This window comes from Oncorhynchus kisutch, linkage group LG17, assembly GCF_002021735.2.
Source record: "Oncorhynchus kisutch isolate 150728-3 linkage group LG17, Okis_V2, whole genome shotgun sequence".
Classification (NCBI taxonomy): domain Eukaryota; kingdom Metazoa; phylum Chordata; class Actinopteri; order Salmoniformes; family Salmonidae; genus Oncorhynchus; species Oncorhynchus kisutch.
This window is the reverse complement of record NC_034190.2, coordinates 50,267,210-50,283,615: the sequence shown is the minus strand read 5'-3', so window position 1 is coordinate 50,283,615 and position 16,406 is coordinate 50,267,210. Positions and strand designations below refer to the sequence as shown.

The following is a 16,406-nucleotide window of genomic DNA, read 5'->3' as shown; positions in this document are numbered from 1 at the left end:
TGGTCAAAATATATAGGCAGACGGGGCCAACTACAGGTAATACAAATACTGTTATCTTGAAAGAAAAACAAATACACTGTGTATTCTTATTGAAATGCATTGAACAAATATATATCGATTATAATACAATTGTGTTCCCAATCCCTTCCCTTTGATATGCTTGGTGCGCCACTCTAAGGCCGTGTTCGAGAGCATCAAAACCATGATATTTCATGGGTAAATTTTGACCGACTGCGTGATCTACAAACAATACTCAGTAGTTATTTCTGATGCACGGTGATTTGTCGATTAGTCAATCTTTACTCGCCTTTAAAGCCGGCTGCAATATCGAACGCGCCCATTCAGACAGACGTCACTGGTCAGCGTCTTTCGCCCCCTCCTTCATCGTCCTCCTCTGTGCACCGCCCTTCGGCCTTAAATGAACGCGATAAATCCTTGCGCGTCATGAGTCTTCGAGGGGATTGGTCAATCAACAGTGTCTTACGTTCATCCCTGTAGAGTGACCACGCCCCTGAAAATAACGCTCGTGTGGTGGAGCAAGAAAAAAAAAAGAAAAAAGAAGAGCCTCAACTGTAGGCAGAAACGGATTTACCGAATATCACAAGTGACGATACCACACATTTGTTTGAAACACTGGGTAATTTGGATTCAAGGTAACGTCTAGGTTGTCCCTGACGCTCCTTGTTTACAGGAGCTTGGGATACACCGGTTTCGGATTGTCTGAACTGTCTGCAATCGTAACAGACGCTTCTAGCTAGCCAGCTTGTTGGCTAGTTTAGTTACCGGTAGCTAACTAAAGTAACGTGATCTATTAGCTATAACCGCCGTTACTTATGCGTATAATACTAAGTCAGCCCTCGGCTATTTAATTATGTTCTAGTTAGTTTCTTTAATCGGAACAAACCTGTTAGCTAACCTGGCTAGCTAAAGTTAACTTACATTCACAAGTCCCACCCTCCAAAGTATCCTTAATTATATGCTAAATTAGCTGGATAGTTTGCTAGCTGGTGTAACAGTAGTAAGTAGCTACGTCGTCTGTTCGCTAATCAGCTAGCTAGTTTAACTCAGATTGGATATAATTAGTTAGCTATCTAGCTAGGTCAATTATTCCGTGCTGTTGATATTGATCCGTTATACTATTAGCCGGAGGGGTTGAGCCGCTACCCTGGCAAGGAGACGGGCGAAAAAGAGGAGGCGAAATAAAGAGAACAGGGAGGCCAGCGAGGGAACCAGCTAACGGTCGTTATCATTTGTGCTAACGTTTACGGGTCAGCTGTCATAAAAGCATCTAGCGAGCGAGCTATCTAGCTAACTTACCCAACTTGACAGCTCAGTCAGATATCATAAACTAACGCTAACGTCACTGGTCATATTTCATTCTTTACACAAGACCGACCTCCCTTCGACAAAAAGAAGTGTCACTATTTGCTTGGACATTGTGTTAGCTGGCTAAACTAAGCAACCTCTCCGGTGAACTGCTCATCAATGTCAGCAAGCTAACCCAGTTTCTCTGACGCTATTACCAGTGTCATCTATCTCGCAGTAGCTAACTAGCGTGCTACACATGGACTGATAGAATTCGTAGCTAGCTACATTTATATTTTTGTAAGAAAAACACAGTATACCTGAACATATTTGTAGTTAGGTAGCGCCATCTAAACACAGTCATGAGTATCGAGATACCGGTGGGATTGACGGAATTGCTGCAAGGCTACACGGTGGAGGTGCTTCGACAGAGGCCACCGGACCTGGTGGAATTCGCCGTGCAATATTTCACGCGCTTGCGGGACACCAGAAGCCAAGATGGGGCGGGTGCTGCTGTCAAGCTCGGGAAAGGAGTGATGTTTGATGGGGAGCCGATGCAAACCGAGTCAAATGGAGACGAAGACGGGTCCGACGAGTCTGATTTCGAGCGTAAGTTACTGCCTGATAAGGCCTTCCACCTAATATGGCCCAGACTGAATACGATCATGCTTAGTTGGTAATTTGAAACAGATGTGATAGAGATGAGTACAGATGGACTAAAAGTCTGCACTTCAGGACTGTAGTTGGAGAACCTTAGTTAAAACTAATTAGTCTTATGACTGCAACTGTCAGTGACATCCTATAGGCTGCACATGTTATATTAGATCCCACTGCGGATCTTATTTGGTTGGTTAATTGTCTTCAATGATGACATAAGTGCATGCACCCCACACCCATGCCATGAAAAACATATTTACAGAAAAAGCTAATGTCTGCCAGCCCTGGCCGGACATAAGATGCCATGTTTGTTGTATTGTCACATGCACAAGTACAGTGAAATGCTTAAATTGCAAGCTCTACCCAACAGCGCAGTAATCAATATCAAAATAGTATAACTAATTCAAAGTAGATAGTATAATAATAATAGTGCCTATAGTAATCTACACCCCCTTGAACTTTTTCACATTTTGTTGCGTTTCAAAGTGGGATTGAAATTAATTTAATTGTCATTTTTGGTAACACTTCATTTTAAGGGGTCCTTATTACATAAGTAATTACACTGTAACAAGTATTGTAATTAATTGTAATAATTCACAACTACACTGTAATTGCAGTCTAATTATAGTGGTGTAACAAAGCATGTTACCATGCTTGTTACAAAGTGTTCAAGTGTCCTATAGCATCCCAACTCACAATATTTCTGCCTGCACAAACCACGTGATAATTGTTAGCCAATTGATAACCTACCACCTCGCTGACACATCTCTACAATAAAGGGCTCTGGAGTATTGATGGCAAAATGGGTTCAGAAACGATAACATTTTTAAAAATACTTTAAATTGTTGAATCATTTGACTGCATTTGACAATGGGTGAATTAATAAACCATCAATTAAAATTGACACATTCAAAAAAGTTATGGTTAAGAGTTTGGGAGTCATTCGTGCTTGCCAAATTGTATGCCTATAAAGCTTGGTTGAATAATGGTTTTATGGCTGACACCAATTAGTTGACTGGTCGATTGTTAGGCTGTTGGTCAACCAAGATTATTTTAGTCGAGTAGTTCTATACATACATGCATGGATGAGGAGTGTTGCTGCACAGCTATTTTCAGGTCTCCAGAGATGTTATATCGGGTTCAACTCCGGGCTCTGGCTGGGCCACTCAAGGACATTCAGAGACTTGTCCCGAAGCCACTCCTGTGTTGCTTTGGCTGTGTTCTTAGAGTTGTTGTCCTTCCTTTGGAAGGTGAACCTTCGGCCCAGTCTGAAGTCCTGTGTGCTCTGGAGCAGGTTTTCATCAAGGATCTCTGTACTTTGCTCCGTTCATCTTTCCTTCAATACTGACTAGTCTCCCAGTCCCTGCTGCTGAAAAACAGGTTTCCTCCACACGTGAAGCTTGGCATTCAGGCCAAAGAGTTGCATCTTGTTTTCGTCAGACCAGAGAGTCTTGTTTCTCATGGTGTGAGATTCTTTAGGTGCCTTTTGGCAAACTCCAAGTGGACTGTTATGTGCCTTTTTACTGAGGATTGGCTTCCGTCTGGCCACTCTACCATAAAGGCCTGATTGGTTGATAAAGGCCTGAGGGATGGTTGTCCTTCTGGAAGGTTCTCCCATCTCCACAGAGGAGCTCTGTCAGTGACCATCGGGTTCTTGGTCACCTCCCTGACCAAGGCCCTTCGTCCCCGATTGCTCAGTTTTGCCAGGCGGCCAGCTCTAGGAAGAGTCTTGTTGGTTCCAAACTTCTTCTATTTAAGAATGATGGAGGCCACTGTGTTCTTGGATCTTCAATGTTGGAGAATATTTTTTGGGTTCCCTTCCCCAGATCTGTGCCTTGACACAATCCTGTCTCGGAGCTCTACCGACAATTCCTTCGACCTCATTGCTTGGTTTTTGCTCTGACATGCACTGTCAACTGTGGGACCTTATATAGACCGGTGTGTGGCTTTCCAAATCATGTCCAATCAATTGAATTTACCAGAGAACTCCAATCAAGTTGTAGAAACATCTCTAGCATGATCAATGGAAACAGGATGGACCTGAGCTCAATTTCGAGTCTCATAGGAAAGGGTCTGAATACTTATGTACATAAGGTAGTTCTGTTTTGTCTTTCTAAACCTGTTTTCGCTTTGTCATTATGTGTAGATTGAAGAATTTTATTTAATCCATTTTAGAATAAGGCTGTAACGGAATAAAATGTGGAAAACGGGGGACGGGGTCTGAATACTTTCCGAATGCACTGTAACCTTGCAAGGGTTTCACTGTTGAGGAACAGTCTCACGTTTGGATGAGATTCCTTGGTGCAGAATAAATATCAACCCGCACAGAGAAGCACGAGATTGAACTGAACTAAATTTTCTAAGTTCTAAGTGTTTTCCGCCTTAGTTAACACTATCAACGTTTCCCTTTACTTTGGGAATTGTGATCAAGTCAACGCAATATTAGCCACTTTCAATGCAACATACCGAAACAAAACAAACTATACAAGAGATTTTGTTTTAGGCGGAACATCGGAGTAGGATTCTATTGTGTAAACATGCACGACCCAGCCCGTACTCTACGCAGACCAGTGCGGCCTAACCAATCAGAGCTGCAGGACTTTATGCAAATAGACCGTTGCTATAATGGATCTGTGCCATTCACTTTGAACTTGACTGTGTTTACAGCATGAGTGGTAGTGAGTAAATGTGCTTGTTTTGATATCAAAGCCAGAGCTGCATGTAGCCACGTGTGCACATTTGTTCATATCCTTTGCTAATTAGTGAGTTATTAGTCCGGTCCTAGATCGTTTTCAGTCAGCAATGGGGGAGGGATTGTTTCTTACAAGGGCACAATACATCTTTGAAAAGTGAGTCGGATAAAGAGTTTTTTTTCTTTTTTTTCTTCTTAAAGGAGCAGTGAGACGGGCTTGAATAAGCTAAGTAGCCAATAGGCATATGTTAGCATCGTTTGTCTGATTCTCTCTAATAATGGTATGTGAATAATAATGAATTTTATTTTTGTAAAGTGGTTTCTTGCATCAAACAAAACAAACCTTAGTCACCTCCTTGTTTGACGGACAAGTGGATAAACAGGTTACAGTCACGCTCTGCATACTTTTTTTTCTTTCGAAAGTCTCATGGAATGTAGGCCTACATTGAAAAGCACACATTGGCTGCTACTGTAGGCTGAATGATAACACGTCTATTTCCACGTTAAAATGTTATGGGATATATTTTCTCCATAGTTTTTTATGGCAGGCCACTCTGGCAGCCACAGTAGCCTACTTGACCATTTTCTGAAACTGTAACTTAATGTGGGTACAGCTTCAATTCACTGTAAACGCACGCTGGAATTTGCACAAAAGTTAACAACATTCGAGTTTGCGCTCAGTCGACCTGAAATTTGCTCAGTGTTGAACAAAAATTTGAGGGAACATTGATCTGCACAACACGCTCAAAATAATGACCACCTCAAACAAGCCCACGTGTTGACCTTAACATGTAACAAGTGTGCAAAGAATGGGGTTCAAGAAAGTCGGTGTACAAAATCCAGACATTGCAGCGAAAGAAACAGTGTTGTAGGTAAAAAAAACGTCAACACGGGAGAGCGAAGGTACGTTTTCGTTTTTGACAGGCCCATTAGTCTAGCTAGCGTGTTACCTAAAACAGAATAGACTTTCCATGCAAAGGGGGTGTTCAACTTTTTTTTATTAGCTAGCTAGTTTTCTAACCAAGGCTAGCTAGCTAAAGGTGGTGAAATATGGTATAGTTGCTACTCTCTAGCTAGCTAACGTTAACTGGTCTCGATGGTCTGATCTTCCCTTAACCTTGTTCTCGGGGTATACATTACCCAAGGTTATTACGTGAGACACACTCAGCATCTTAACGCTAGCTTGCTAGCTAGCTACTTGTGTCTACACTTAGTTCATTAGTTCATTTTCAATGCAGGTAACTTGTTTATTAGTGTTAGCAAGGACTATTATTGTTAGCTAGTTGTGGTGTTACCCAGCTAACTATATGCCTAAACTATAAAAATCATGATGATCACTAGATGGAATGTAGTGTCTATGCTAAATTGTCATACATTTATCTTCTCTACCACAGATTTCCACAAGGTCTGACTCCAGGATAGGAAAATGCTTACAAGAAAGAAACCGATGAAGACTGAGTCAGAGTTGTCGATTTCCATTTTTACCTGTAATGTAAAAAGGGAAGAAAAATACAATCCCATTTTTCTAAATTATTTACACTACCAGTCAAAAGTTTGGACACACATACTCAAGGGTTTCTTTATTTGTACTTTATTTGTCCATATTATGGCAAGAACAGCTCAAATAAGCAAAGAGAAATGACAGTCCATCATTACTTTAAAACATGAAGGTCAATCAATCCAGAAAATTGCAGTCGCAAACACCGCCAAGCGCTATGATGAAACTTCCTCATGAGGACCGCCACAGGAAAGGAAGACCCAGAGTTACCTCTGCTGCAGAGGATAAATTCATTAGAGTTACCAGCCTCAGAAATTGCAGCCCAAATAAATGGTTCACGGAGTTCAAGTCTGTGTGAATCAGGCCTTCATGGTCGAATTGCTGCAAAGAAACCACTAGTAAAGGACACCAATAATAAGAAGAGACTTGCTTGGGCCAAGAAACCCGAGCAATGGACATTAGACCAGTGGAATTCTTTCCTTTGGTCTGATGAGTCCTAATGTGAGATTTTTGGTTTCAACCACCGTGTCTTTGTGAGACGCAGAGTAGGTGAAAGGAAGATCTTAGAATTCAAGGTACACTTAACCAGCATGGCTACCACAGCATTCTGCAGCGATACGCCATCCCATCTGGTTTGCGCTTAGTGGCACTTTGATTTGTTTTTCAACAGGACAATGACCCAACACACCTCCAGGCTGTGTCAGGGCTATGTGACCAAGAAGGAGAGTGATGGAGTGCTGCATCACATGACCTGGCCTCCACAATTACCCGACCTCAGCCCAATTGAGATGGTTTGGGATGAGTTGAACCGCAGAGTGAAGGAGAAGCAGCCAACAAGTGCTCAGCATGTGGGAACTCCTTCAAGACGGTTGGGAAAGCATTCCAAGTGAAGCTGGTTGAGAGAATGCCGAGAGTGCAAAGCTGTCAACAAGGCAAAGGGTGGCTACTTTGAAGAATCTAAAATATATTTTGATTTTAACACTTTTTTGGTTACTACATGATTCCATGTGTTATTTCATAGTTTGTATGTCTTCACTATTATTGTACAATGTAGAAAATAGTCAAAATATATAACTCTTGAATGAGTAGGTGTGTCCAAACTTTTGACCGGTACTGTGTGTTTTAGCGCAATGTTCCAAATGCCTGTATCACAATAATCAAGTTTTATTTTAGTTTTTTATGGTAATTATTTATTTTTGGTCTCGTCTCCTTCGCTCTTTCTGTGCGCACTATACAATTTCTCACTCGTAACACAGACACCAAGACCCCTCCCCCTGCCACTTTCAACAGCAAAGACGAAAGATCACTTCTTCCTCTCTGACAACAAGCATTTTCAACTCGCTATTTGCGTTTGAGGTTTGGTCCAACAGTATCAATGAATATGATTCTGGGAAAATGTATGCTCAGTTTCTGCTGCCTGCGGCATTGTGGTACTGCTTGCTGCATTTTAGCCACAATACTATTATGTGCTAGCTGTCTAGTCTGTGTTTTTATAAATGTGGTCCATGTGGTTGTGGAATGCTGATATTTCGCCTAGGTATAATTTTACAAGCCCTGAATTCATTAGATTGTTCCTGACTGTTTGAAATGCAGTGTATTGTCCATTAATTGTACAAAAAGCTTATTTAGTTCTTTGCACTCAGGGAGGGGTGCACCGTAGAGTTGTCGATTTGATGGAGAGGTATTTGAGCGGGCAGGCCTTCCCCGGGAGGAAGAGCAGTTCAGTCCTGTTGAGCTTGAGGTGGTGGGCCCAACATTCAAGCTGAGAATTCCTCTCTTGGCGTGGAAACCATTGCTCACGCATAACACCACTACTTTCAGCCACTGACACGCTTGGACAGTTTCTTAAAATGTTATTGGCATATTATGACAGACCCTTGGTCCCCATGATAATGGAAGTTCCCATCATCAAACTTGACACTGTTTTGTAACTTGTTTATTGTGTAAACGACCGTAGCTGCAGTAATATTCAGCGCCATACTTAAAGGGGCAATTTGCGATTTGCTACATCTATTTATTGACTAAATTCCTTACACACATATATATATATATATATATATATATATACCCATTGATTCTTAAAGAATATAAATGCCTCTTGCGCTGACTTCAATTGTCTTATCCAAAATATGCTTCTTTGACTTAAACACTTTACACTGGGTAGCCTCAAAACACGATTAAAACTGTCATTTTGAATTCATGGATGGTCAGTCCTTGCGTCCATAGTTCTGTATGAATTTGAGTGGTTACATTTCTCTTGCCCTTTGAACTGCAGTTTGTCCCTTCAAGGTGCTACAAATAGGATTTCTTTACATTTTTTGCGTTGTAATTTCAGAAAATGACCATATATCTGCAGCAATAGTTAAATGATAAGTGTTTTACCGTGTTGAATACCCACCAATGTTGTGATTGGCTGTCTTATTCGCATATTTATTTCTCCCGCTAAAGCGGTATCTGTTGTCAAAATGGGAAAGCTGTTTTGACTATTTAGTGGCCAGTGTAGAAATCGCTGTAATTTCCTGGTTGCTAAAATTCTACACTGTTCAATTTCTGTTTGTGAGAAAACAAGCACTGAATAGTGTAGGGAGTCATTGTACTGTCTAAATATATTTTCAATAACAAGCAAAAAAACACTTTACAGCTGAGGACAAAAAGTAAAAGGCTCAAGCGGGAGTCTCCATGTTATGGGGAAATTGGATGAGGGAGAGATTTTGTTTTGAATGCAGTCTAGTCCTGTATTCAATTCACCTAGCTTCCACATAGTGGAGAAATTGTAGCACCTTTTTTAAAGGAATTAAAATATAGTTTAGAAAACAAACTGTTGCCTCAATCCTATTGTCATCGAAGTAGAAGTGCCATTAGAGCTCGTTTGAACCAATAGCCTCCTAACATTTTTGCACATTTTCGTTCTTTCCTCGCTGACCTTGTATTATTATTGCGAGGAGGGGAAATGAATGAATAATGGTATATTGATGTTTTTTTTTTTTTTTAACGTTTTTTTTAAATGCTGAGAGACCGTTGAATAGATGGGCTGTAAAAGACAGGGGGAGGAGTAGACTGGCTGTATAGAGAGAGAGAGAGCGAGCCTGTAGGAAGAGGATGAACGATTTACACAGGCACTTCATAACTTGTCTGAGTGCATTACAAGGCCTCGAATAGAGGAGAATCACCTGAATGAAAACATGACAGACTGCAGGCAATTGTCAGGACACTTTGCAGATGGGTTACTGTAACCAGATTTTGTATCACAGGGGTTGTGTTAACCCAGAATTATGTTTTTCACATGGGGGGGGGGGGGGAGAGGTGAGAAGCATAAGAAATATCTTGCTGCGTTTTGCAAACGCTGATCTAAAATGCTTCTTATTGTAACTTCTGCTTGACTTCAGACTTTTGTGCTTCAGTTGCCCTTCTCCACTCAGATGAGAAATCTTTGCTCGTTATTGCCCCTATGCCTTAATTGAAAACGGTGGCAGCGGGATCAAACGCATGCAATGACATGAGAATAGATGACTGTTTTCGAGCATAATTTTGTGCCATTCACTGAAGTAAAGGAGCAAATGTGGTCACTATCGGATGTCCAACAGGTGACCTAATTACCAGGCCCGATTGTGCATGTAGGATAATCTAATGGTTAGCATCCCTCGATACCCACTCTAAACTGGCTTTAAAATCGCTCCCTGTCTCCATGTGAGCGTGAATGGGGAGGCAAACGTCTAGACATCTGCATGCACTTTACTGGTGTATTTTCAGCCGCGTTTTGATAAGCATCTGAACTTTTGGCACTTCCTAATTCCCTGTGCATCACATGTGGCAGGAAGCTGAGGGAAAGCCCATCCTCGCTTGTATTTGCAGTTCTTACGGCCCCGCTCCCGTGCCGGGTTGTGCACTATGAAGTCCCTACGTTGAACACGAGCAGTCACCGTGTTCAGTCACTTGTTCGTGGGTTTTATGCGGCTTGGCCGCTCTACGCTGAATGATATGGAAACCATCCTCTCATCATTCTAATTAGACTGAACAAAAATATAAATGCAACATGTAAAGTGTCCCATGTTTGATGAGCTGAAATTGTTTTAAATCCTAGAAATGTTCCATATGCGTACAAAGCTTTTTTTCTCTAAAATGTTCTGCACATATTTGTTTACATCCCTATTATTGAAAATGTTTCCTTTGCCAAGGTAATCCATCCACCTGACCGGTGTGGCATATCAAGAAGCTGATTAAACAGCGTGTTGCCAGAGAATTGAATGTTAATTTCTCTACTAATAGATCCCTACAACGTCATTTTAGAGAATTTGGCTGTACGTCCAACCAGTCTCACAACTGCAGGCCACGTGTAACCACGCCAGCACAGGACCTCCACATCTGGCTTCTTCACCTGTTGGATCATCATCGTATTTATGTCTGTAATAAAGCCCTTTTTGTGGGGAAAAACTCCTTATTGACTGGGCCTGGCTGCCAAGTGGGTGGGCCTATGCCAACCCATGGCTGCACCCCTGCCCAGTGATATGAAATCCATAGATTAGGGCCTAATTCATGTATTTCAATGGACTGATTTCCTTATTTTTTGGCATTTTATTAGGATCCCCATTCCTGGGGTCCACACAAAACATGAAACATTTTACAGAATGAGCTAATACTGAACATCAATAGACAAGAACAGCTCAAAGACAGAACTACCTACATTACATGCATACACACAAACTATCTAGGTCAAATAGGGGAGAGGCATTGTGCTGCGAGGTGTTGCTTTATCTGTTTTTTTTAGACCAGGTTTGTTGTTTTATTTGAGCAATATGAGATGGGAGGTAGTTCCATGTAATAATGGCTCTATATAATACTGTACGCTTTTTTGAATTTGTTCTGGATTTGTGGACTGTGAAAAGACCCCTGGTGGGATAAGCGTGTGTCAGAGCTGTGTGTAAGTTGACTACGCAAACAATTTGGGATTTACAACACAGTGTTTCTTATAAAAATAAGTGATGCAGTCAGTCTCTTCTCAACTCTTAGCCAAAAGAGACTGGCATGCATAGTATTTATATCAGCCATCTGATTACAATGAAGAGCAAAACATGCCGCTATGTTCTGGGCCAGCTGCAGCCTAACTCAGTCTTTCCTTGCAGCACTGGACCACATGACTGAACAATAATCAAGATTCGACAAAACTAGAGCCTGTAGAACTTGCTTTTTGGAGTGTGGTGTCAAAAAAGCAGAGCATCTCTTATTACGGCCAGACCTCTCCCTATCTTTACAACCGTCTAATCTATATATTTTGACCATGACAGTTTACAATCTAAAGTAACGGCAAGTAATTTAGTCTCCTCAACTTGTTCAACAGCCACACCATTCATTACCAGATTCAGCTGAGGTCTAGAACTTCTGGAATGATTTGTACCAAATACAATGCTCATAGTTTTAGATGTTCAATACCAGTTTATTACTGGCCACCCATTCCAAAACACACTGCAACTCGGGTTTCAGTGACTGCATTAGCTGTGGTTGCTGACACGTGTATATGGTTGAATCATCAGCATATATGGACACGCATGCTTTGTTTAATGCCAGTGGCAGGTCACTGGCATTAATAGAAAAGAGTAGAGGGCCTAGAGAGCTGCCCTGCGGTACACGACACTTTACATTTTTGACATTAGCGAAGCTTCCATTAAAGAAAACCCTCTGAGTTCTATTAGATGGCTCTGAATTCACAATATGGCAGAGGTTGAAAAGCCATAACTCAAGTTTTCATGGTCAATAATATCAATTTCTTTCAACCAATCCTTCAATTGTGTTAGTGGAGTATGTGTTGAGTGCCCTTCTTTATAAGCATGCTGAAAGTCTGTTGTTAATTTGTTTAGAGAAATAGCATTGTATTTGGTCAAACACACATTTTTCCCCAACAGTTTGCTAAGACCTGGCAGCGAGCTGATCGGTCTACTGTTAGAACCAGTAAAGGCTGCTTTGCCACTCTTGGGTAGCGGAATTACTTTGGCTTCCCTCCAGGCCTGAGGACAAAGATTTTCCTCTAGGCTCAGATAAAAAATATAACAGATAGGAGTGGCTATAGAGTCAGCTACCATCCTCAGTAGCTTTCCATCTAAGTTGTCAATGCCAGGAGGTTTGTCACTATTGATCGATAACAATTTTTCCACCTCTCCCACAATAACTTTACAAAATTCAAACTTGCAATGCTTTTCTTTTCCTTTATGCATGAATACAATTTCTCACTGTTTGTCGTTGGCATTTCCTGCCTAAGTTTGTCCACTTTGCCAATAAAATAATCATTCAAATAATTGGCAACATCAAATGGTTTTGTGATGAATAAGCTGTCTGATTTGATGAAAGATGGAGTTGAATTTGTCTTTCTGCCCATGATTTCATTTAAATTACTTAAGTTTTTTTCCATCATTCTTTATGTCATCGATCTTGGCTTCATAATACAGTTTCTTCTTCTTTTTGTTGAGTTTAGTCACATCATTTCTCAATTTACAGCAAGTCAGCCAGTCGGATATGCAGCCAGACTCATTAGCCACTCCTTTTGCCCCATCTCTTTCAACCATACAGTTTTTCAATACCTCATCAATCCATGGAGCCTTAAGTTCTAACAGTCAGTTTCTTCACAGGTGCATGTTTATAAATAATTGGAAGAATCAATTTAATAAATTAATCAAATGCAGCGTCTGGATACTCCTCATTAATCACATCAGACCAACAAATATTTTTAACATCATCCACATAAGAGTCACAGCAAAATATTTTGTATGTTCTCTCATTATCTATTTTAGGCCCAGTTGTTGGAACTTTGGCTTTCCTGGATATAGCCACTATATTGTGATCGCTGCATCCAATGGGTACTGATACAGCTTTAGAACAATGTTCCACAGTATTAGTAAAAATGTGAAAGATACATGTGGATGATCTTGTTCCTGTAGTGTTTGTAAACACCCTAATAAATTGATTAATAACCTGAACCTGAACCAATAACCTGATTAGTCACTGGTTACAGTAAGAATCTTCCTCTTGAGTGGACAGCTTGATGAAAACCAGTCAATATTCAGGTCCCCAAGAAAGTAGACCTCTCTGTTTACATCACATACACTCAAGTATTTCACACACATATTATTTAGATACTGACTGTTAGCACTTGGTGGCCTGTAGAAACACCCCAAAAGAAGAGGCTTTAGATATGGTTGCAGGTTTACTTGGTACAACACTTCAATAACACTTGACATAAGATCTTCTCTAAGCATTACAGGGATATGGCTCTGAATATATGTGTGTGTGTGTGTGTGTACAGCAACACCTCCCCATAAGAATGTATGTCTCTTCTATAGATGTTATATCCCTGTATTGCTACTGCTGTATCATCAAATGTATTATCTACAGTAAGTGAGTCTCAGAAATGGCTAATATATATGTATGTTATCTGATGTTAGCAAGTTATTGATTTCATGAACCTTATTTCTAAGGCTACATATATTAATATGGGCTATTTTCAGCCCGTTCCTCGGTAGCTTATCAGAGATGGGCTTAATACTGAAACGAGCAAACAAAGCAAAATAAAAAAAATGTATATATTCAGCAGTCCATTAATCAATTGGTCTGTGTGTACGTGCTGCGGGGTTTAAGCTACAAACCCATAGGCTTGGCTCTCTCATCCCTTCCAGGCTTCTGGGAGGTAGAGTGGACAATGAGCCTGTCATAGCGGATGTAAGTAATGTCCCCAGGGGCTCTGGCAGCTTTCATGGCTGGGATCATTTCTGTCCTCTTCTGGCTCACAGCTTCAGGATAGTCCTCGTTGAGGAAGATATGAGTTCCTCTCAAGTTCTTGGCTCTTTCCAGAACAGCTACCTTATCCTTGAACCTCAGGAACTTGACCACTATCGGCCTGGGTCTATCACCTGGGCCGGGGGTGGGTTTTCCAGTTCTGTGGGCGCGCTCCACCTCAATCTTCCTGTGGTCAATCTTCAATTTCTCAGAGATCATTTCCTTCACTTTGTCCTCAGACTCCATCCAGCTCTCATGTGGAGATTCTGCAATTCCGTCCACAACCAGGTTCCGCCTTGATTGTCTCTCGAAATAAATCAGATCTGTCATTGTTGTCATGGATTCACACACACAACTGATGTCCTCTCTCAATGACTTACAGATTGCTGTCATCTTGCTGTTCTCCTGTTTCAACTCATCTAGCTGACCCTGGCAGAACTTCAAGCTGTTCTTCAGGTCCTGGACCTCTCTGGTCAGGTCGTCCATTCTTGGAATCCACGAGTATTTGGACAAAACACTTGAAGCTATTTTCTTGTTGTTGTAACAACTGCTTGTAGGCATCTTATTTATTTAAATCCTACATGTGTGATAGACACCACTGTCCTCAACGGTACTCCCGCCGGCTTTGGTCTTTGTCATGGTAGCTAGCAACGTAGGTTACTCCTCGCAGTTCCAGACAGGGCAGGTCAGGTGGAAGATTGATGACAACAAACAGCAGCGAACTCAACAGCCACAAACCCGGGACAATGAACTATACCTCGGTAGTATTTATATTTTTGTTCAGTGCGCTGTACATATTGTTATGGAATGCATAATAACCTATGACGTAGCTAACAATGAGACTGCAAAAAGTGTTAACTTGTTGCATGCTTTGATGTAGTTAATAATCTGTGGCTTTGTGCCCCAGATTGCCTGACTTTATCTTGATACTACCGGTCCACTGTAATATCGTTAACATTGAAATCAAGTTTAAAACACACCGCCAAGACTGTCCTGTCTCTCTCACTCAGGCACATAGTAGCCGTCAGGATTAACACACGCAGATCTTACTCTCCCCGCGCTGGGTGTGACGGCATAGCTTCTTGATCTGATTATACAAGGTGGTTTAGTGTATTGTTTCCCAGCTCCTGTCCTCAAGTACCCCCCCCCCCCACCCGACAACGTCACCTGATTCAACTTGCCAACTAATCATCAAGCCCTGGATTAACCAGGTGACTTTGTCAAGGACTACATCAAAAATGTGCTGTTGGGGGGTACTCGAGGAGTTGGGGGGGGGGGGGGGGTACACTAGTTTAGGGAGAGTGGGCTTAACAAGACAGAGACAGATGCTGTCAGGGTGGGGGAGTGGTGGAAAAAGTACCCAATAGTCATACTTGAGTAAAAGTACAGATACCTTTTTAATAGTACTTGTAAATGTAAAAAGTAAATGTAATTGCTAAAATATACTCAAGTATCAAAAGTATCAATCATTTCAAATTCTTTACATTAAGCAAAGCAGACGGCACCATTTTCTTGTTTTTAAAATGAATGGATAGACAGGGGGCACACTCCCACACTCAGACATTATTTATAAAAGATGCATTTGTGTTTAGTGAGTCCGCCAGACCATAGGCAGAAGGGATGACCATGTGTTCTCTTGTGTGAATTTCACAATTTTCCTGTCCTGCTAAGCATTCAAAATGTAACGAGTACTTTGGGTTGTCAGGGTAAATGTATGGAATGAAAAGTACAACATTTTCTTTAGGAATGTACTAAAGTAAAAGTTGTCAAATACCTCAAAACGACTTAAGTAAAAATACTTTAAAGTACTACTAAGTACTTTTACATCACTGGAAAGGTGCTGGAGCTGAGGGAGCTAATCGCCTGGCTCTTTTTTTTATTTATTTTTTATTTATTTTTATTTATTTTTTTTATTTCACCTTTATTTAACCAGGTAGGCTAGTTGAGAACAAGTTCTCATTTGCAACTGCGACCTGGCCAAGATAAAGCATAGCAGTGTGAGCATACAACAAAGAGTTACACATGGAGTAAACAATTAACAAGTCAATAACACAGTAGAAAACGAAGGGGGGGTCTATATACAATGTGTGCAAAAGGCATGAGGAGGTAGGCAAATAATTACAATTTTGCAGATTAACACTGGAGTGATAAAAGATCAGATGGTCATGTACAGGTAGAGATATTGGTGTGCAGAAGAGCAGAAAAGTAAATAAATAAAAACAGTACGGGGATGAGGTAGGTGAAAAGGGTGGGCTATTTACCAATAGACTATGTACAGCTGCAGCGATCGGTTAGCTGCTCAGATAGCTGATGTTTGAAGTTGGTGAGGGAGATGAAAGTCTCCAACTTCAGCGATTTTTGCAATTCGTTCCAGTCACAGGCAGCAGAGTACTGGAACGAAAGGCGGCCAAATGAGGTGTTTGCTTTAGGGATGATCAGTGAGATACACCTGCTGGAGCGCGTGCTACGGATGGGTGTTGCCATCGTGACCAG

General features: G+C 41.2%; 1 protein-coding gene across 2 annotated transcripts in view; it reads left to right on the top strand.

Moving 5' to 3' along the window:
- The first annotated feature begins 444 nt into the window (after nt 1-444).
- LOC109907834 (cAMP-dependent protein kinase type II-alpha regulatory subunit-like) overlaps nt 445-16,406 on the top strand; it is a 43,296-nt gene continuing 27,334 nt past the window's right edge. Inside the window, exon 1 of one of the 2 annotated variants that reach the window (XM_020506071.2) lies at nt 445-1,914. In XM_020506071.2, coding sequence (XP_020361660.1) covers nt 1,668-1,914 — 247 coding nt within the window. In that variant the 5' untranslated portion in view covers nt 445-1,667. The remainder of the gene's footprint in view (nt 1,915-16,406) is intronic. The other variant, XM_020506070.2, reaches the window with a different exon arrangement.